The 22,688-nt window shown below is 32.5% G+C and overlaps 1 protein-coding gene across 1 annotated transcript; it reads right to left on the bottom strand.

Annotated features, from left to right (window-relative positions):
• Positions 1–11,921: 11,921 nt before the first annotated feature.
• On the bottom strand, positions 11,922–16,065 carry LOC107874287 (IQ domain-containing protein IQM2). The gene is made up of 7 exons (XM_016721120.2): positions 15,942–16,065; positions 14,144–14,622; positions 13,876–14,056; positions 13,693–13,781; positions 13,515–13,605; positions 13,155–13,394; positions 11,922–13,043 (listed from the first exon to the last, which is right to left on the bottom strand). The coding sequence occupies exons 2-7, from the start codon at positions 14,575–14,577 to the stop codon at positions 12,189–12,191; spliced, it is 1,890 nt and encodes a 629-aa protein (XP_016576606.1). The 5' UTR covers positions 14,578–14,622; positions 15,942–16,065; the 3' UTR covers positions 11,922–12,188.
• Between the last annotated feature and the right edge of the window lie 6,623 nt (positions 16,066–22,688).

Below are 22,688 nucleotides of genomic sequence, written 5' to 3'. Positions count from 1 at the left end.
TACTCAGTTGGCAAGGTATGCTCCTACTATGGTGGCAGGCAATAGGTCTAGTATAAGTAAGTTTGTATCTGGTGTAGCTGATAGTGTGGTTAAGAAGTTTAGGACTGCCATGTTGATTAAGGAGGTAGACCTATCTAGAATCATGGCTCATGCTCAGTGGATTGAGGAGGAGAAGCTTAAGAAGAGGGAGAGAGAGAACAAGAGGGCAAGAACAGGTAGTTTTAACTTTTCTCAGCCAAGGTCAGAGGGTGGTAACCATTCTCAATTCCAATAGAAATTTTCAGCCCTAACTTCATCTTCATCTAGTGCGTGAGTGCCTAAGTTTGGGCAAGACAGTTGGGATAGGGTACCAGGCTCTAAGTCCCAGGACAGTGTGAACAGTGGGCATACTAATTTGTTTTGTCGAAAATATAGTAGGAACCACCAGGGTGAGTATAAAGTTGGTAGTAATGTATGTTTTGGATGTGGTAAGCCACACCACAGGATTCGAAAGTGTACGGTGGTTGTTCAGAGGGGAAGAAGTGATCGCCAGTAGGGGAGGAATAATCCTTCAGCAACACCAGCAGGTCGCTTGACTCAACGAGGTGTAATACCCCAAAATTAGATCTTGAGATGTCACACGGTGCTTAAGACTATGAGTAGCCTTAACCTAAACCTGTCTGCCTTCTACTAGATATAAATCTCATAATCAAGATATTATACACATGAAATCATACTGAACAAGGAAACTGTCTGAAACAACTAAGAATAATCTTAACATAATATATGAAAATCAATACTGAGTAAGCTAAATCACAACTAGTAGTCGACTAGCCTCTACTACTAACATCTAGAGAGTCACTGGGACAAATCCCCACCTTACTCAAACTGTCTAAAAAGAATACTAAATCATATAAACTGATAAGTTACAAAATCAGAGTGAACAAGTCCCCAAACTATAAGGACTCACCAACTATAGGATGGAGATGGAGATGCTTGGACTACTCACGCTGCTGATACTTAGCACCTGAACCTATATTATGAGACAATGTAACACATAGACATATATGTGGAACAGTACTTTGAGGATGTATTGAGTATATAGGGGTGAAATGCATAAGTAAAACATCATCTCATCATCATAATTTATAAAACAATGCATGCTAAATGTAAATGACTCACATAAGCTGGAATGTCTGAAATACTGAGATCATGAATAATAAATCAATCATACATTATAAATCTAGTGAGTCATAACATTTAGTTCTAAAAGCTATACTTATATTCTGTCTGTAAATCATACTGTCTAACTGTAGAACGAGCTCACTTCTAAAATCTAAAATCTAAAAACTAAAGTCTGTAACTGTTATCTTTCTATAAAGCATAATCTGAGTAAACTGTGAGCCTTTACCCTCAGTTTTTTAAAAATCTTTACTATTAAACTATAGGGAAAGTACTTTATCTTAAGGTAGGTTCTCTTAACCGACATAAACCATGCGAGCTATATGGATTCCAAAGTCTCACCTTCCTAAAGAAGAAACCTCACATTGGGGAGAGGTGTCATACTCTTGCCAGGGAGTATAACCTATTTTCTATGTGATCGGTCACAAGCTAAATCTATCATCCATATATAAATAGGAATAATCTCATAATATGTACCTACGTTGGCTATGTAGTTCTATGAAAGATAGGGCACGCTAATCTCACACTTTCTACTTGGTGCTAAATGCTACTCCCTTTTTCTTAATTTGCTACGCTCATTCTGTTGGAAGTCCACTTTAAAACTAGCATAAGGGTGTATCTAAAACCAATTATGTATTCATCTAATAAAATTAATAAATAAAGCTGATCTGAATTCTGTAATCTGTAATATTTGAAAGATGGATTCCATAGCTAATCCGATAATTGAAAGATCAAAGCTTTACTGAAAATTTATAAATAATCTGATAATAAGATGCTTAAAATATCACCTTTCTTAAAATAATAATATTCATTCTTGGGTTAATAACCCATGCTTCAATCTCATGTCAAAACATCATAAAAATCATGCTTGATATTGAAAACAATGATAATTTATCTCAAAATCTGTAAATTACTGTAATAGGCATGAAAATATAAAAATAGACATGCAATTCAACTTCTAAAATACTTGAAATCTCAGAATCTTGCAAAGAGAAATAATGGGTATGAACCCTAATTCAAATCTCATGATTAATCATTCAATATCATGTAACTTTTAAATAAAAAGCTTGGTTTTGGGCACAAGGATGGAAGAAAATCCTTGTTCATAAACCCCAGATACCTTGGTAGATGATTAGATGGAGAAACTTGAATTATTGATTCTTATTTGAGTTTTTGAAGATGGATTCTTGCTTATATTTCCTTAGGAATCCTCAATCTTAAGCTTTCTTGGAGAATTAATGGAGGATTTTGATTTCTTGGAGAAGAGGTTTTAAAGCTCTAGGGTTTTGCTTTTGAAGAGAATGATGAATAATGAGCACAAAGTGCTTTGAATATGATTAATATTGTGTTTTGGATGGATTGGGGCCTTGAGAATTGACCAAAATACCCTTTCTAAACTTCTAAACGGAACTGAAAAAGAGCAACATTTTTTTATTCTACTGGCCACCGCGACGCGCCACTATCGCGGTGGCTTACTAGAAAATGGGCGAGTGGGAACTGGACATTCTCCACGATGCTCCATTTGCACACTTGACTTGCCCCTTGACTATTGAATCCTTGAGGAAGTTCCATGTAGATCACCTTGTAAGAAAACATTGAATACATTCATTTAGTGAATGTGCCAGCTGTTAGATACGAAATAGCTAGTATAGTTGTAAAAGTAACCATCTTAACTACAGGATTGGAGGTCTCATGATAGTTAATTCCTTCCTTTTGGCTATAAACTTTGGCAACTAACCTTGCCTTAAACCTTTCAACCTTTCTTGTTGCCTTATATTTGATCTTATATATATATTTGCATCCAATAGGTCTTTTATTTGATAGTAGATCAACCATTTTCCAGGTCTGATTATCTTCTAGTGTTGTGATTTCCTTTTTTATTCCCTTTACCAACCTGGGGTCCTTCACAGCCTCTACATAAGAAGAAGGTCCGGTGTCATTAATGGAAGCCAAATAACTTCGGTACCTAGGTGTTACAATATCATAAAAAATATAGTTAGACAGTGCATAAGGTATGTTGTCATAAACATTTAGGGATACAAATTAATTCATCTAATTTGGTGGATGTAATGATTTTATAAATTTCTTAATTGGAATAGATTTAGAGAAAGCAGGTATATCAACTGTATTTTTTGGATTGAGAACATAATTAGGCTACTAAGTAGGCTCAGGTTGCTGAGCAGATTCCGTATGTTGAGTCTCATGTTGTTCCTCCTGTCCATGTACTTATGTGAAATCCATGTTGGGAGTATGATAAGAGATCACAAGAGGATCCATGTCTGTATGCATAGAATTATGATCAGGTGAAATGAACCATTTTTGTGAGCTTGATTGTATATCAACACATTTTAATGAAAAGATTCTTCTCTGAATGCAACATCCTTATTGACAAAGAATAATTTATTAGTGATATCATATAAAAGTAACCTTTTAGATTCTATGAGTAGCCCATATAAATAGCCATTCTAGTTCTAGGCATTAATTTGTCAATTTCATGAATAGTTTTAGCATAGCAAGGACAGCCTAGTACTTTCAAGTATATAAGAGAAGGCTTTGTACCATGTAGTTTCTTCTAAGGTGATATGCCATTTAAAATAGATAAATATATCTTATTAATAATATATACTGCAGCTTTTGCACATAGACCCCAATACTTAAGAGGTATGTTAGCTTGAAATCTGATGGCTCTTGTTAATTATAAAATATGCCTATGTTTTCTTTCGACTAAGCCATTTTGTTAAGGTGTATGATCACAAGATGTCCGATGAATTATAACATATTTAAGACATAATTCTAAGGTGAAGCTATTCACAAGTTCTATACCATTATCAGTTCTTATTATCTTGATACATGCATCATACTGAGTTTTCACATGAGTAATGAAATATTGAAGTAAGGTGGAAATATCTAATTTGAATTTTAGTAGTAAAATTCATGTCATCTAGTAAGATCATCTACGATGGTTAAAAAGAATCTAAAACCATCATGAGTAACCACTTTATAGGGTCCCTAAAGATCAAGATGAATAAGATTAAAAATTTTATTACTCATAGAAGAACTAGTAGGAAATGGAATTCTAGTTTGCCTTGCAGTAGGACAAACAGTACAATTATTTAGAACATCAATAATTTGAGATCTATTTCCTAGAAACAAGAGAGCAAGAGTCTTAAATGGAATATGTCCTAGTCTTTTATGTCAAAGATTAATGTCATTTTTGTCTCTATAAGTCTTGACAGTGAAGCTAAAACTAGACTGAAATCCACTTCGTCCTAGCAGGCATTGTCTTATTAAGAAGTAAAGACCATTTATTTATTTACTAATCTCCTCCACCTTCATATTGTAAAGGTCCTAAAAAATACAAAAGTTTGGGGAAAATATAGCAGAACATAGTAATTGTCTAGTTGCCTTTGAGACAGATATTAAGTTACACTTGAATTGAGGAACATATAACATATTTTGTAAAGTACTCTGATCTGATATATCAGTGTGTTTCATCATGAAAACATCACCATTTGGTAAAAACACCTTTCTAGATACCTCAAGTTAAGTTATTGAGTTTTTGTTCAATAGCTCAATGTCTGGGGTCATGTGATTAGTAGAACATGTGTCAATGATCCACTCTTGTGAGTCATTGACAACATTCAAGGCTCTAATGTTACACAAATTTGTTAGAGGTCTTGGATTCATCTTGTTTTAGCATTTGACAAATATGTTCAAATTGCTCTTAAGTGAACCTTGGTGGAACCATCATGCTGTTACTAGAACTAGTAGAAGGTATATCCTGAGTTGTAGCATAAATATGACCGAGCATGCAGTTAGGATCTATATTATAAGATTGAGACACCTGAGAATCCTGAGTGTTGTGTGTCTGCTGATTTATATAAGAAGCAGACCAGTCTTGAACTACAGCATGTGCACTTAGACCATTTCTTCATTGTTACTTATATCTGGGTTCATAATCCTTACCAGTAGTATCCATACCCTTGTGATCACCATGCTTATAATGACCAGGAGGATAGCCTATAATACTAAAGCAATCTTTCTTTAAGTGACCTTTGAGCTTGCAGTGCTCACAAGTGGCATTTGGATTATATGATGAGAAGTAGGGCCTCTTATCCCTCTAAAAATTAGTTTTTGAATAGAATGCAGAATCATAAATTTCAGGTTCAATCTCTAATACACTGGTATTATTAGCACTATGTGACATGACTCTTTGTCTCTTATCACTAATGACCATTGAATAAGCTTGGTTTACAGTAAACAGTAGACTCATCAACTGAATTTGGCTTTTAGCTTGTAAAAAAGAATCGTTTAATCCCATTAAAAAAGAATAAAGTATTTGTCTCTGTAAGTATAACAAAAACTCTTAGACTGAGGATAACTACAAGCAGGTGAAGGCACCATTGATTCAAATTCATCCCACAATGCCTTCGGTTTAGAGAAGTAAAAAACTACTGACTGGAGTCTGAGAGATTTTCGGATGTAGATTGTAAGTTCTTGAGCCATCAAGTTTGTCAAATCTTTCCATTAAATCTTCCTAAGCAACATACGCATTAGATGCAATACTACACCCCCAATCAGATCACTAGCTACATAATTCATAAGCCAAGATAGAAGCTGCATTTACTCTTTCCCATTGCCCCCATAACTCCACTGGATATGATTTCCTTTTACAAGAACCATCAACCAATCCTAGTTTATTATGACCCAAAAGGGAAATTCTCATTGACTTACTCTATAAAATATTATTTTCACTACCCTTTAATTGGAAATATATCACAGTTATATCACTTACATCAGTAGACGCTAGGAACAAAGGGTAATTCTGATAGATTGTTGTATTGATTCCTTCCCCAACATTTGAGGTACTAGTTCCAATATCACCATAAATCTCTCCATGCCCATTGCCAGTCACAATGAAGGATCAATATTTCATAAACAGGGAGGAATCTTCGGAAGAAAATGAATAACTATAGAGAAAAGGCAATAATTGCAGAATTTGCAATAATTCTTGACTCGTATATGGTTAGGATCAAGAATAGTGATTGAAATACAACTTTTTGATCGATATAACATTGAATTGTACTCAGTGATGCTCTGATATCATGATGAATATCACAATATCATTGTTATGATCTTTAGTAATTCTCAGACAAACTAACTAATACAGAGAAGAAGAGAAGCAGTAAGAAGAATAGAGAGAAAAGAGAAGAGAATGTAGAGAAGAGTGATTATTATTCATCAATTGTATTGATCTCAATGTACACGTGATATGTATATATAGTAGTGATAATCAACTCCTAACAACTAGATAATCTAACTACTAGGTGATCTATAACTTTGTGACTTGTAACTAACTAAACTAATTTAAGACTTAAGCTATTAATGAGATAGTTAAGTGTGTGTGCTCAGCTTAATACTCAACATAGTTTGAGAAGACAACACCGAAACTTTTGGATGCAATAAGAAAAGTTAGAGATGAACTTTAACTAAATTTAAATTTTAACAAAAAACAAAAATCACTAGAATCATATTTCATTAAATTGTCTTAGATATTTTTGTAGTCTTAAAGAATTATTAATTTATAATATTAATGGAACCATATATTTATGTAGGAATCTTTCGAAAATATATTAACATGTTATCTTATCGAAATCAGTGGGGGTTTTCACTGGCTCAAATTGGGACTGAAAAAATATTATCTTAAAGTGTTTATTAATTTATCGAGAATTAATTTAGGGAGGATTTGTTGTATATGGGTTCACTATCTAAGTGTCAAAAGAAGAATGAAAAGTCACATACTATTGTTGGTTGTACCTCTTCCATTGTAATTTTCTTTGTAATATTCGTATTCTTATTTTATAAAGTGATTGTTAGATCAGCTATGTCTATGGGGTAGAATGTTACTCTATTAAAAATTCATACGTCTAAAAGATGAAAGCAGTGGAAATAAAGATATGATCGAGAATAATGTGTAGGCATACTCAGAGAAAAAATTAGGAATGAAGATATTCTAGATAAGGTGGGAGCAGTCCTTGTGGTAGACAAAATGAAAGGGGTGAGATTGAGATGGCCAGCTCGGATATGTGAAGAGATGTTTAGATACTCACATAAGGTAGTGTGAAATGTTGGCTTTGATGGACCCGAGGAGAGGTAAAGATAAACGAAAGAAGTATTAGAGAGGAGTGATTAGTACTGGACAAGACACACATGCGCTTACCAATGACATGAACTAGATAGTAGGATATAGAGGTCAAGAATAAGAGTAGAAGATTTTTGGAGGTATTCGAGCATTTTCTAGTTTTTCTTATTAGTATATTATTGCTTTTGTGCTGTCTTATTCCATGACTTTTTAAAAAAAAAACTACATGAATCAATCATAAAGCTTATTGATTTAATTAAAGGGAACTAAGTCGATTAGCTTAGCTGTGTTTCGAGAGAATCTAGTCATTTAAAAACTTCATTGCCTCTAGTAAATTAGACCATTCCCCTCAAAAAGAACTCGGAGCCTACAGAGAAGAGAGTTCAGCTGACAGTGCTTTAGCCATTGGCCCACATCCATCAATCCTAAATAATAAATTGTTTTTATTACTTTTTGCTTCAGATATTGTATTATTTTTTATTATTACTATTTCTATCTGTAGCATGACTTCTTCAATACTCTATCCTATTGTTTTTTATATGGATTACTTCGGTTGATGGTCTATTGATCGGAAACAACCTCTCTATCTTTACAAGGCAGGAATAAAATTGCATAAATATTATCTTTCTCACATTCATTTGTGGAATTACATTGGACATATTGTTGTTGTTATTGATTTTTTTAGGCCGTTGCAATATGAAATAGGCATTGTCGTAGAACTTCAAGTTCCTATTTTTTCAAGTGTGAAATTTGAAACTCTATAACTATTTTTCTCCACTAATCATTATTTCTTCTGGAATAGGAGCACAAATTCCTCCTCATGTGATGGAGTTTCAGTATGATGATTAACCTCACTTACAAACAATTTCAAGGAAAATTTACACGCTCAGATCACCCAAAAATTAACAATAAGAGATAAAGGTGAACTAATTACTATCGTGAAAATTTCTTTTATATAATAAACTAAAACTTGATAAATAACACGCAAAATTCCAAACTAATTAATTTGAGGCAAAGATTAATCCACACATGCACTATACAAATTATGCAATAATTCATTCAACAGATTAAGTGCATGGATCTATGACTATTATTATAATTCTTAGAACTATATAGTATATCCGTACGAGTTCAAAGTGCAAGTTTAAGTTGGGTTTATAATATTAATTGTTTATAGTAGATGTGCCAGCTCTAATTAACAAGGCTAATCATATATTATAATTAGGCAAATCTTTTTATTCAATGACAGTGTCCACATTATAATTTTGTATTATGGTTGTTGAACTAATTAATGACAGATGTAAGAATTTAAACTTCACTTTCTCCTCCAAACAAGGAAAACAAACCAAATTAATTACTCTTACTCGAAAATTTGATAAATTTAACCAAGTAAAGTACATGTGAAATCTTCGATTTTCCCCCTCCCTCGATTTCTATTCCATAGGTACAATGTTTGTATCAATCAAGAATCCTTTGTTTTGTATGAATCGATATTATTTCATTCCAACTTATAAGCTTCACTTAGTAAATAAAGAGTGTAATTTGTGAAACTCCAAATAGAATAGTTTCATGTTTCATTTTCAAAATTAAATATTTTTGTCCAAGTATGAACCGTAGACGATTCACTTAACAAGTAAGTCTTTATTCACATTCTAACTTAAGTTATTTCTTTTAGATATAATTAGATTCTGATTGAGAAATCTACATATTAGTGATTCGTATTCTTAGAAACTGTTTTCTGGTGTTTGGTTGGTAATTTTAAGAAAATCAGAAAAATAAACTATAATGTTACCAAATCGAAAAGCGTTTACATTTTTTTAGTATTAAAATTAGATAATGATGTCCGAATATTACTAATTGGAATAAGTGATTTCAAATTAAACGTTAAAATAATTGTAAAAGGAATGACTTAAAGCTTTTCTGTGATGTTCTTTTTTTTTCTTCTGGTATCCAATATTCATATTGCAGCATAACAAAATTTGAATTTGATCACGTCAGAAACTAAAGTCTCACATCGAAAGTAAACCATCCCCGTACAAAAATAACAAAGATAATTTCACGCTTAATGCTCAAACATGATGACCCTCAATTAAGAATAAAAAAGCATGAACACATTTATAAGTTAAAAGTTATATTTTCACAATCAAAAATGAGAGAGGAGGAAGAGAAGTTGATAGAGTGGCTCTTACAATTACATGAATTTTCCCAATAAACTCATAAGATATTTGTATGTAAGTTCATATGCAAATCTTCCATAGATCTTCTAAACAATAGTTTAAGAAAAATTATCCATAATTGAATCAACTTCCTAGATATGAAATCTTCACATTTAAGAATACAAATCTTTCAAATAACACTCAAACCAATTGTTGGACTACAAGTATTCTAATGAGCTGGAAGTAGATAGCAAAACTTAAGACTTTGCACTCTAATGTTCTTTATTCAAACAAAACAAAAACACTGAACGGAAAGTACAAAAAGAAAATGATGCCCTTTAAATGGGACAACAATTATTTAGACCACTAATGTGTTGCATCAATAACAGTAAGTAATCCTTCCACCAATAACAATCGCGGTGAAATAGTAATTACTCTTTTATTTTTAATCAGATTTCTCGAGTTCAAACACTAAATATGAAGTCAACTTTGTTAGGAAGTGTTTTACCCTCAATATAAAATTTTCCGATGCAAGTTTAAATTTAGTCAGTCCTAATACAAGTAGCAATGTTACCGAGTAAAAGAACTAAAACAATAAATAATTCCTCAAAAAATAAAAAAAAATAGCATGATAAGTGCAGCCTTACTAGTAATGCCTTTATTAGGAAGTCATTTATCCTCTCTTATAATGTGGGACTTTTCGACGCATATTTGAATTCAGTCGGACTGCAATATAAATATCAAATATCGAGTGAAAAATCCAAAAAAAAAATCCATCAAGAAACTGACATGCTCACATTGCTAATTTTAAATGTGTAGATAGCACTATAAGTGCAGCCGTTTGGAAATAATATAACATTTACTAGTAATATTCCCTAATTATTGACAAGTTCATGAACTTATCCAACAAACATTAAGTCTATAATTTCAGATTTTCCAGAAAAAAGATGCACTTTGTTTTTTTTTCCCTCTTCAGTTTTTGTCTGTACTTTTAACAATTCCATGTTTTGAATATCTTAGACAGTAACAATTGGCTTTTGAAATAATGCAACTCCTCATCCAACATATGACCATCATATTGTCTTAGATATGTTAAATTAGGTTCCACTTCTTTTCATGTCTCAACTTTTAACCACAATGTTATAGTAAAAGGATGTTTTAATGGTGTCGGAACAACTTGCTCGCATCTAAATTAGTCACCAGTTCTTACTATCCCATCAGCACAGATATCGAGTAATTCTGCCCCATCATCGCTTAGCGAGAGGTACGAATCATCTAAAGAACTTTTGAATCTTATGGTGTTAAACTAGAGACATGTTTAACGTACCAACATCCGAACCTTTGAATCTTGATCTAGTTCAACATGTGCTTACATGTTTCAAAAATGTTTGGATTCATTAATAATAATATTTTTTTCACTTCCAAGAAGTTGTAAGCACATCATAATGATTTGAGTATTAAAGAAATTAATAACTAGTTCTAACAAGTAGTTATGCTAATGACCTGTGAGTCAGTGATCTTATCAGAACTGACTATTATTTGCTAACAACAGATTGTCAGAAAGAAATAATGCTTATAATTATACTTGACTTTGTTAAAAAGGCATGCTTTATGTCAGTTTATAATGTCAAAAGTACCTAATCTAACATAAAGTAGGATCATTAACAAAGGTCCTTGGACAATCAAAACCAAAAAAATAAAAAAGAAACATTAAGGTTTATGTATTAAAACAAATCCAAACAGGCCCTAGACCTTTGGTTCAATGGCCAAGGTAGTACAACATAGGATGTGTGGTAAGACCAACCTCTATATGTAGGTCAGACTCTTCAAAAATGTTGATGGACATGTGTTTGATCCTTCAAAAGTAGTATATTTTTAGAGTATAAGTACGGCAACATTTTTGAAAAGCCCGAGCACCATAGAGAGCAGAACGTCAGTGGCTCGAATCTTACTGGAAATCCAGGTCTTAAACGGAAAAGGATAGAGGAACGGACGCATTATCCACCTAGTTTCTGAGTTGTAATCAACGACTTTTCGATTATCAAGAAAGAAAAACAAGAACAAAGCAAACTAAATATAGAACAAGGAAACTTTGGTTAACAGAAAATCATTCAAAACTGACTTTTCTTTCATTCAAAACTTTAGTCTCCAAAGATTCAGTCCACAAATGAGACAACACCTAAGTGTTGCACTCAGATTATGAACCTTAAAACTTGTTTCAATTTACATATGGCTAAATAGTTGCCATGTTTTCTAAGGACTTGCTCGAACTCTTCAAAAGTGCAACCGAGTTTGTGTTAGATCCTCCAAAAGTAGTTAATTTTTAGAGGATCCGACACATAATACAGCATCATTTGTAGAGAGTCCGAGCAACATAAGTCGGAGACCTTCATTTCTATTCTTTAATCATCACTGCCAGAGTACAACAATAAATCAACTTCTCAAGAAAAAAGTACCAAAGATAAAGAATGAATGATTTCCTTTTCTCATTTTTTTCTTTTCCAGTTACAAATAAGTATTGGAACTCAAAATTTTACAACTTGCATATTGAATCTACCACTAGGATGAACAAAATTTGTGTACAGTTGAATAGGAAAAAAAAAAGCTATGGAAAAAATTCCTATGAAAGAATAAGGAAAGAATCCCTATGTCATTTTGTCTATTCACAGTAAAAGAACAGACTAATGAAAAACTAATCCTAGTTCATGAGTCGCTGAAGTTAGGGTCATTTATGTGTTGTAGGAGGAATACTTGCTACTGAGGCAAGATAAAGCTTTGTTTCCAATAGGAGAGAGGGAACAGGAATGCTGCATTACTCGGCTCCAGCTCGTTGATGTTGATTCCCTCGAAGAGAAGCTCATCGTGAGACGGGAAGCACTTCTCGGGGACAAGCTCACTTGTTCTAAAACATGGGATTGCAACTTTGACGGGTAATCCCTCAAGCATCCGATTCGAGGTCCAGCTCCCGTGCTCCATCTGCAAGACAGTTGCTTTCCCAACTGATGCGATTTATCCTTGTGTGAATTTATCCTTTGGATGATAGTATCGTTTGGAATTATATCTTCTTTATTTTCATCAAGTTCTTGAACAGATGTGCCTTGTTTTAAATCCATTTGATCTTCATCTAGAGGAAACATTTCTCTTGCTGTTTCATAGCCGTCTGTCGGCGATTCCAATGAGTTGGAAATAAATTTAGCAGTTTCACTCTCATTCTTTAATTTCTCCAAGAAACCATCATTGCGAGGAATTTTAAGATTAGTCAATTTACTACTGAAGCTATGGGATGGTTTTGAACCGGAAAGTTGTATATCGGCAGCCTGCTCTTGCACTTTTAAGTCTCTTTTCTCTGAAGTTGACTCTTCTACATCAGTCTCTTCTGTCTCCAAAACATCTTTGTATAAGTCTTCCTCAGAAGAGTCGCCTCTGACGAAAACACGGCTATTCTTGCCAACCGATTCTTCCTCATCTTCATCAGAATCAAGCTTAACATCATTGAGGTCGACATTGTTCTCCGTCATAAATGAAATGAAGTCCTGGAAGTTTTCTGGTGTAGGTCGATAATGTCCACTATGAGGCCAGACAGCCTGTAGAATTCAGGCAAAGAATGAAAAAAGAGTTAGATCGTAATCACGGATAAGCTCCCAATATGAGTCGAACTGTAAGTGTGCAAGTGACAAGAAGATAAATTTGCATACCTTCAATACTCCTTGTTCCGCAACTATTCTCCCAGCAGCTAATGTGGCTCCTCCAGCCAAGAAACTAGAGTGCTGAAATGTGCCCTTAGTTTTCTTGCCAACGTATAAGGTTTTTGAGGTGCTGAGGACGAAAATCCACTTACTGCCTTTTGGTTCATCAGTCGTGTCAAGGAGCTTCCCGGTTTCCTTGTAGAAGAGCTTTCCATCTTCCACCTCAACTTCATAAGCCTTTCTTTCCATCTGTAGTAAAAAAAGGAAAGAAACTGATGATAAGTAAATTTTCGAAATTCCCACAAGTGCAACTAGCAAATATACTAATGGGCTAATGGCAACAAACTGATAAACATAGTAAAGACTTACCGGACCAAGGTACTTAATGCATTGCTGCTGAAGTTTCCATCGAGGGCATTTATCAACAATATTCACCTCTTTTCCTTCTCCAATATCCAACCTGATTCAGTGAAACACAGTTAGCAAACGGGAAACTTTCACATTGCATTATCGTTAAAAATGGATTGTTAGATATCTAGACAAGTACCAGTAGAAGAAGGGCTCTTTGCTCTGAGAATGCAACCACTGGACATAATAGAAATGCAAGTTGTGTCCATAACGATGTCGTGGGTCGATCTGTTACACAAGAAAGCCTTTTCCATATTAACAAAATTGAAATTTGCCGTAAAACACAAATTCAGTGTGTACCATTAGAAAGATCTATACTTACAGCTTCAAGCCAGTGCTGTAAAGCTAGTTTCTGGGCTTTGCCATTCTTAGATAAGCCCTTGCCAACCTTGGCTGCTCTAGTTCTTGCCCTCGACCAGCGAGAAACTGCTGTCTCATGTTTATCAAGATCAAAAAATGAAATAGAACTATGCTTGAGTTCAGCAAAATCTAACAATTTCCACCTGCAATTTTTTGAAATACGTGTCAGGAAGATTCAAATCAATAGAGTTTATCGATAGGATATGACTTTTCGGCATAGAAATACATACCAGCTTTGCTCTATAAGTACGGCACAGTCTGCTAATTTTCTTCTAGTCCTAAAGCTCTTGTACACTTTCTGCAACTTTAAAGCTGCCTCGTGTTTGGGGCTGCTAGGATATGGTAAAGGAGATTTTTGAGACTCTCCATTCATGCTTCCCAACCTACAAAACTCGCCAAACTCGTGCTTCTCTTCTGATGAAGTTCTCCTGAACTCCAATGCACTTTCCGTTGCCCTAAAGCTGACGGTTTTTTCTATTGACATCCTCCCAGAGCCATCCGATTGCAATATCGTTGGTTCTGTGTCTTGGCTCGTGAAGCTAACTGACCGTACTGGTGTCTTCCGCTCATCATGTCCAAAATCAATAGATTTCACGACGACAGAATCAAGGCCAGTTTCCGAATCACTATGAGAGACAATTGGGCCAGAAAAAGATAACCCCATGCGATTTCAAAATCGAATCTTGAAGCTTATCGAGACCTTAAAATCCTGCCAATAGTAACATATACTTAGAATTGATTCATTCAAATTATAATAATCAAATGACAAATGTAAGCACATCAACCAATATAACTTTTGTACACCACATTATGAGCTGTACTAAACTACTAACAAACTAATACTACCATTTAATCTCTAATAGTATCATTTGCAAGAACCAACTTTTGCAAATTTTGACCAAAAAAAATTTATAATCACTTCATATTTTTCATTTTTATATTTTGAACAAGTCAAGCAAGAAGATACAGATTCTCAACAAACATAAGAACATTTCCAAAGGGAGATTCAATTGTCTCATAAAAATGAACACCATAAAGCAAAAGTATTAAACTTTACAATCCATTGGGCAGAACCTCAAAATCTGAATCTAATGGTGCAATTTTAATGTCAGAAACATCACAGAAAACAACTATCATAGAATTTCCTAATTCACTCAGCTCAATCTCCCAAAATCCCAAGTAACACATTCAAAACATAGGCAAAAAACAGAAAAGAATCCACATTTGATAGATCATAGGAAAAAAGAAGCAATCCAACAAAAACAAAACACAAAAAGACAATTTTCACAAGACTCTTCAACAACAACAACATACATACATACAAAGTGGGGTCTGAGGAGGGTAGAATGTACGCAAACCCTACCACTACCTTGGAGGTAGAGAGGTTGTTTTAATAAATTCTTGAAAACCCAAATTGCAAAAACACAAGAAACCATGAAAAGAACAATAAAGATTCAAAGAATAAAGAATCTTCCAATCTACCATCCCATTCAACACATTCAAAACATCTACCATCCCATTCAACACATTCAAAACATAGGCAAAAAAACACAAAACAATCTACATTTGATAGATCATAAGAAAAAGAAACAACTCCAACAAAAACCAAAACAAAACAAGAAAGACCATTTTCACAAGATTCTTGAAAACCCAAGTTGCAAAAACACAAAAAATCATTAAGACAACAATAAAGATTCAAACTTTACCTCAAATGCAAGAATCTTCATAACCAATAATTGAAAATAGAATATGCATAGCTTAATCTCTCAAAATCCCAAGAAACACATTCAATACATAGGAAAAAACCACAAAAAGAACCACATTTGACAGATCATAAGAAAAATAAGCATTTTCAATACAAGTAATCCCACAAAGTGGGTCCATTGGAGGACAGAATGTACTCAGGCCATACCACTATCTTAGAGATTCAGAGACTGTTTTCGATAGATTCTTTTTAAAACCCAAAATGCAAAAACACATGAAAAACACAAGAAATCATTAAAACAACAATAAAGATTCAAACTTTACCTCAAGAATTGAAAATGAAATATACAGAAAGAATTGTTCTATTTTCTTTTTGGTGCTTTGTTGTTATTTGTGAAAGAGGGGGTGTGCTATAATAAAGAGAATGAATGAATATGAATGAATATACTGATGGCTATAAACTGATTTATATATATAGGAAGTATAGGAAGAAAAGAGGAGACATAGGAAAGCGTGGGGTTGTTGAATAGAGATGGGGAGGGGGGTGGGGTGTTAAGGTTGGCACGTGGATGGACTTTTTAGTGAGGCTGTAATAGAAATTATATTTTTTTAAAACTTTTTACTCTTTCAAATGAGGGGAAAAAAAAACATTATGCGTTCACGCAGGGTTCGAGATCAGGGGCGAAATCAAGTAGAGTTAAAAGGGTGATTTGATTAAAAAATTATGTCATTTATATATGGTTATAATTATTTTTTATATAAAAAAATTATGTCTTTTATATTTGATTATAATTATTTCTTATATAGATATAGTAGATGTTAGTCTCTTTCCAGCTCATGGACGGAGCTGCTTTAGGCGAAGAGTGATTGGCTACGCATTCTTTGTTGAAAGATTATATAATGTACAGAGGTTAAATATTGATTATTATCAATGTATATTTAATTTTGTCCTGTCTAATTGAAAGGAAAATTTGTATACCCTTCGGGTGCGTTTGGTATGATGAAAAATATTTTTCATGAAAAATGTTTTCCTGAAAAATAAGTTGATTTTCTACTTATTTTTTCATATTTTATTGGCGAGTGAAAATATTTTACGAAAAATATTTTATGGTGTTTGGTTGGTGACTAGAAAATATTTTCTTTAGAAAAATATTTTATAGTGTTTGGTTGGTGAGTGAAAAATATTTTTTAGAAAATACTACTGACTGTTAACTAGTATATCACTATCTCTAGTAACTCAACAATTTGTAAGAATTAATTTAAGCATAGCAAATAATATCAATATTGAGTACTAAAATATTACAAGTCACTAAATTTTAAGCAACTACTAATAAGCAAGCATAGGAGACACTTTTCAATATTTTGGCAAGACAATCTCAAGATACTACAATCAATAAAAATACAACGAAACGACAAGCTTATTCAACCTTGTGAAACAAGTTACAACGATGACAAAATGGAATATGCAATTAGCAAAAGTAATATAGGTAAGTCTTCCTCTATGCACATGGAAATAATATTACATTTAACGAACATTGGAAACAGAAAAAATTTGGGCTTCATTATTTTTTATTTTAAGCAGTGAAAAATTGGAGCAAAGCACAGTGAAAAATACTTTTGAGTAATGTGAATTTGACTGTTGTTGGGGTGAGGAAGAGGGTGAGGGTGGGGTCATAAGTCACATTTGTCATTTTGTCATTTTCTGAAAAATGACCTTCCTTGGCTCATGAGGGATGTCATTTTCCCTCAAATTAAGGAAAATAAGTTGTTGTGAAAAATATTTTCCCAACATTTTATTACAATAAAACAAAAAAAAATAGGAAAACATTTTCTAAAAAATATTTTTCATCATACCAAACACACCCTTCGTTAAATTACTTCGCTGCTTCTACTTGGACTTCTCTTGTGTTTACTTTTATTTTGAATCCGTTTCGGTGAAAATTCTGATTTCTATGCTAATCAAGACGTAATGTAACCAATTCATGAAGGGTGCATAGTGTAATGTAATTAGTCTATCTAACATAAGTATTAGTAACATACTTAGGGGTCGTATGGTAGAATGCACTAGTAAAAATAATGCATGTATTAGCTTTGTGTATTACTAATATCTTGTTTGATACATTTTTTAACCTTATTTGCATTATTATACACTCTATCTGGTTTAAAGGAATGTATTACTAACACATTGAAATTGATGGTATTAGTAATGCAATGAATTTTAATACATGCATTAGTATGGTTAGAGATATACAATTGTCCTTCAAAATCTTTTCCACAACCTTTCCTCCATATTTATGGAGGGTATTTTTGTAAACAAATATTTTCTAAAAAATTATGCATTTCATCTTATTCTTAATACATAAATTAAACACTCCATAAGAATAATGCAACCATTACAAATAGTATATCATAATTTGCACTATTTTATAAATTCTACCTAGGGGTGTACAAATCGAACCGATGAATCAAACCAAATCGAGGAAAAAAACCGACTTATGGTTTGGTTTGATTAATTTGGTGTTGGCAAAAAAAACTCGATCATTCTTGGTTTGGTTTGGTATTAGAAAAAATAAAATCAAACCGAACCCAAACCAAACCGACGTAATACATATATAATTTTAATTTTTTATATGTAAAAAATATTACTTATAATATACTTTCTAATTACTTTTATTATTTTTTTATATTCAAAATATATATATATATATATATATATATATATATATATATATATTCTTGGGCCTTTAATTATAGTATTTTTCCATTAATAACAAATTAATACAAAGCTCAATATCTATATCTATATCTATAATCTATAACTATAATATATTAAAAGTATGAAGGGCCTTAGAAATGTTGTTTGAACTTTTTGACCTTCATTAAAAGTTGTCGCTTTAGACAAAATTGTCTTTTCACTATTTTTTTCTAATTTTTAAAAGTTAATAATTAATTGATATATATTTATGGTAAAACTTTTTCTTATTAGAAGTCGTTAGAATTAATGACAACTAATACTTTTTCCTTAGTTTAAGAATTATAAAACGACTAAATTTGATTTTAATAAGATTTGAAAAATCTAGAAACAAATATAAAAACCTTAGAATAAGAAAATTTTAATAAGTATTAAATTTTAAAAAGTTTTAAATACGTAATAAGAAACTTCTTTTTATTATTTTATCAAATTATTATTTAACTATTTTTACTAAAAAAAACACGTCCCACCTCAAAAAGAAAAAAAATAAGTAGTGCCAGATTGTAGTTAGCATACGACCTAATTTCTTTCTTTTAAGTATGATTTTTGATTTAATTAGGAGTCCTTAATTTTCTTTTCTTTTAAGTTTCGTTTGTCTTGATTTTCTATAATAATTAGTTTTTTATGAAAAAAGTTTCTCAAATTAGATTAGATTTCTTCCATGTTTCATCAACTCTTTCTTAAAAGGAAAAAAATTGTACATCAATATATTGAGCATTTCTTTTTTCCAATAAATTATAGAATAACATTCACAATTTAATTGTTAAAGAGTATGTTCAAGAGAAGATTAATTTTATGTTCTTTAATATTAGTTTTTATTTTGTAGGTCAATAATATTAAATATTATGCATCTTTTATTAACATTTTTTTATCGTATGATTTATTTTAATTTCAATTGTTGGCTTTCGCATGATGTGCAGGTAAAGAAAAATTATGTGAGTGTGTGGTTGAGACTTCGTGCCAATTACGAGAGTATTTAAAGGTATGTTTTTTTAAAAAAAGAATTATTTCTCATTCATATCAGTACGATTTATGTTGTTACGACGTTGATTAGAAGGGCACATTCTGCTCTTTGATTCGATTTTATCAAATTTCAACTCAATTCTTTGATTTACAATTTTAAAAAGTAGACATCGAACATCGAATCGAACTATTTCAGTTTGGTTCGTTTTCTTTCAACTTCGTTTTTATTTGATTCGGTGTTCAGAAATACTTAAACTTTTTGTCCTTCGTTAAAAGCGTCTGCTTTAGACAAAATTATTTCTTCAATATTTAAGAATCGAAAATTTATCAAATATTTTAATAAAATATATGTTATGTTTGCGCTATTTTATTAAAGTGTGAAAGATCTTTGAGAAGTGATTTAATTTTTTTGCTCTTCATTAGATTTTTTTGCAATAGACAAAATGATTTAATTTTAAATAATCAAATGTTACACGTGCGGCCTCGAGAGTGTTTTGTGATAAGAAGGTGCCGCAGAAACTTAAAGGCAAATTCTACAGAGAGGCAGTCCGTCCGGCCATACTGTATGGAGTGTAGTGTTGGCCAGTCAAGAACTCCCATATTCAAAAACTGAAGGCGGCGGAAATGCGGATGTTGCGTTGAATGTGTAGGCTTACTAGGGGTGATAGGGTTAAGAATGAGACTATTCGAGAGAAGGTTGGTGTGGCTTCGGTGGAGGACAAGATGCGGGTAGTTCGGTTGAGATGGTTCGGGCATGTGATGAGGAGGGGCACGGATGCCCCAGTTCGTAGATGTGAGAGGTTAGCTTTGGATGGTTTCAGGTGGGGTAGGGGTAGGTCGAAGAAATATTAGAGAGAAGTGATTAAACATGACATAGAGCAGTTAAAGCTTACTGAGGACATGACCCTAGATAGGAAGGTTTGGAGGACGCGAATTAGGATAGAAGGCTAGTGCATGCGGAAGGGTCGTAGTTAGTAATTAGGGGAGCGTCCGGGTGGGGGGTGCCTTTGGTTCGTTAGCGTAGGGTATTACTTTATGGATGTCTTATTTTTGTTGTTCCATCTTGTTTAATATTTTTATTATAAATTTGTTTATTACTCATTGTCTTGAGCCGGGGGTCTATCAGAAACAACCTTGCTACTTCTCCGGAGGTAGTGGTACGGACTGCGTACATCTTACCCTCCCCAAACCCCGCTGTGTGGAAATACTCTGAATTTGTTGTTGTTGTTGTTGTTGAAATGTTACACATGCAAGACACGTGGGGTTTAACTAGTTAATATAAAAAACCTAAAACTCTTTAATTGCTTCACTTTTTACATTTTCCAAGTTTTGAGAGAGTTTTCATTATTTTCTCATCTTACTTTTCTCATTCGTCAAGTTATGATTTAGGTTTGTTTCTCTTTTTTCTTTCTTTTTTATGGAATTATGTTATAATTAATTATTTTATGGAGTTAAATTTTTAATAAGTTGTCTCTAATTTTTCATTCTTTTGTATGCTCACATTTTATGTGAAGGAAACTTTCAGACAAGCTACTGTGACTAGTGACTTAGAAATTGAACTACTTAGGTATTCACATAATATTACTTTGAGAGATAGTAGTTTAGATGTCTTAGTAATTTGCCAACTTAATTTTTATTGGAACTACTCTATGACCATTTTTTTTAAAAATTTTTTAGTGAAAACATTTAATTTTTTTCTTCAATCACATTATAATTGTAAAAAACCTGAGAAAACCGAAAAACTGAAAAAACCGAAAAAACTCAACTAAAACCACAATAAAAAAACCGATTGTATATTGGTTTGATTTGGTTTGTTTAGAAAATCGACATTATTAGTTTGATTATATTTTAATAAAAAACGAACCAACCTGAACTATGTACACCCCTAATTCTACCAAACGACCTCTTACTTTAATGAATTCACCCAAAAGTCAATTTTTATCGACTCCAAGACTCTTTGTTCCTTTTTAACTAGATTTAGTAAGTTTTTTTTTTTTTTAAACCACCCGATGTCCGGTACCCGCTTTTCAGGAGTCTGACTATATTCGGATTCACCCCACGTCAGACACCATTTGGGGGAGAGAGCTCCCAACAGAGTGTTTGTCCATACCCAGGATCGAACCCTCGACCTCTGGGTAGATTGGGACAGCCCCTTTCCGCTGCCCCACCACTGCTATTGGTGATTTAGTAAGTATTTATTAGTAAGGTTTACAATTTCTTCTTCATCTTTTTCTTTTGTATTTCTTATATATTCAATGTGAACAAAATCTAGTTCAAACTTTATAAGTATGCAAGATCATACATCACAATCTTTTTAAGCTTGTTATGCACGAATGGCTTTCATATAGCTTTTTGAATATTTCCGCCCTACTTATTGGAATTAAATTAATTGAAGAATTTGTAAAGAGAAATTATTTTAATTAAAACTTGAATCCAAGTTCACATTTTATCATACAATTGGAATTCCACTTGACTCAAGTCCTTTATTTTCACTTCTAATTAATAGCATCTACTTTCAAAAATTATGGCATTATGTAGGAGTAATGGAGCCACATGTAATGAGCGGGTTCACATGAATTTAGTAATTAATGTTCAGATATATGGAGTATTAAGAAATATACTTCCTTCGTCCCAAATTATTCGTCCCAAATTCAAATGACACATTGATTAAGAAAAATAATTAATAACATGATTAATTTATCATAGTACCCCTATTAAATGATGTTTACATTTTAATTTGAAGAAAAAGTAATTAATACAAAGGATAAAATATGAGATTTTTTTTTGTCTATTCTTGATTAATGAAAAAAGACAAGTAAAATAGAAAAATTTAAGACGGAGGGAGTAATAAATAGTACTAAGTACTCCGTGAATATTTAATTGTGATTCAATTACTATTATTTATTAACTCATGATCTTTACAGCAATCGATAAACTTTAAATCTTGAATCCCTTTTGTGTAAGTTATCAATATGACAGAAATATACACAACTTATCCACTGATATTGTGTATAGGTATGTATAGTCAGTATAAAGTATACATTACCTATATACTTTGTACATTATATGTGAACTAGTTCGTCAAAATGTTTAGAGCCGTAATTATAACGTGAGCAAATGAAAGGTGATAAAAGATCACCAATAGTTGTGGTAAAATGATAAGTACCCCTATTTTATACCCTTCATCAGAATTTTTGAGGTCGAACTCTTAATATGAAAAATTAAGTTCTATTTGGAAGAATACCCTTTTTTAATAGGTCTAAATCACACGTTAAATTCATATTAATCAGGATTCAATACAAACATCGAGCACACCAATAGGAAACAAAATGAAAGGGAAATTAAGATGACAAAGA

The sequence above is a fragment of the Capsicum annuum genome, chromosome 1 (genome assembly GCF_002878395.1).
Source record: "Capsicum annuum cultivar UCD-10X-F1 chromosome 1, UCD10Xv1.1, whole genome shotgun sequence".
NCBI lineage: Eukaryota > Viridiplantae > Streptophyta > Magnoliopsida > Solanales > Solanaceae > Capsicum > Capsicum annuum.
This window is presented reverse-complemented; position numbering and strand designations above follow the sequence as displayed.

What these genes read in the sequence shown, in the direction of transcription:
- LOC107874287 (XM_016721120.2), bottom strand. Translation starts at nt 14,577, where the DNA reads ATGGGGTTATCTTTTTCTGGCCCAATTGTCTCTCATAGTGATTCGGAA. An exon ending in GTACTTATAGAGCAAAGCTG is followed by an intron (nt 14,057 to 14,143) that starts GTATGTATTTCT and finishes AAAAAATTGCAG; the next exon opens with GTGGAAATTGTTAGATTTTG. An exon ending in AAAGAGCCCTTCTTCTACTG is followed by an intron (nt 13,606 to 13,692) that starts GTACTTGTCTAG and finishes TCACTGAATCAG; the next exon opens with GTTGGATATTGGAGAAGGAA.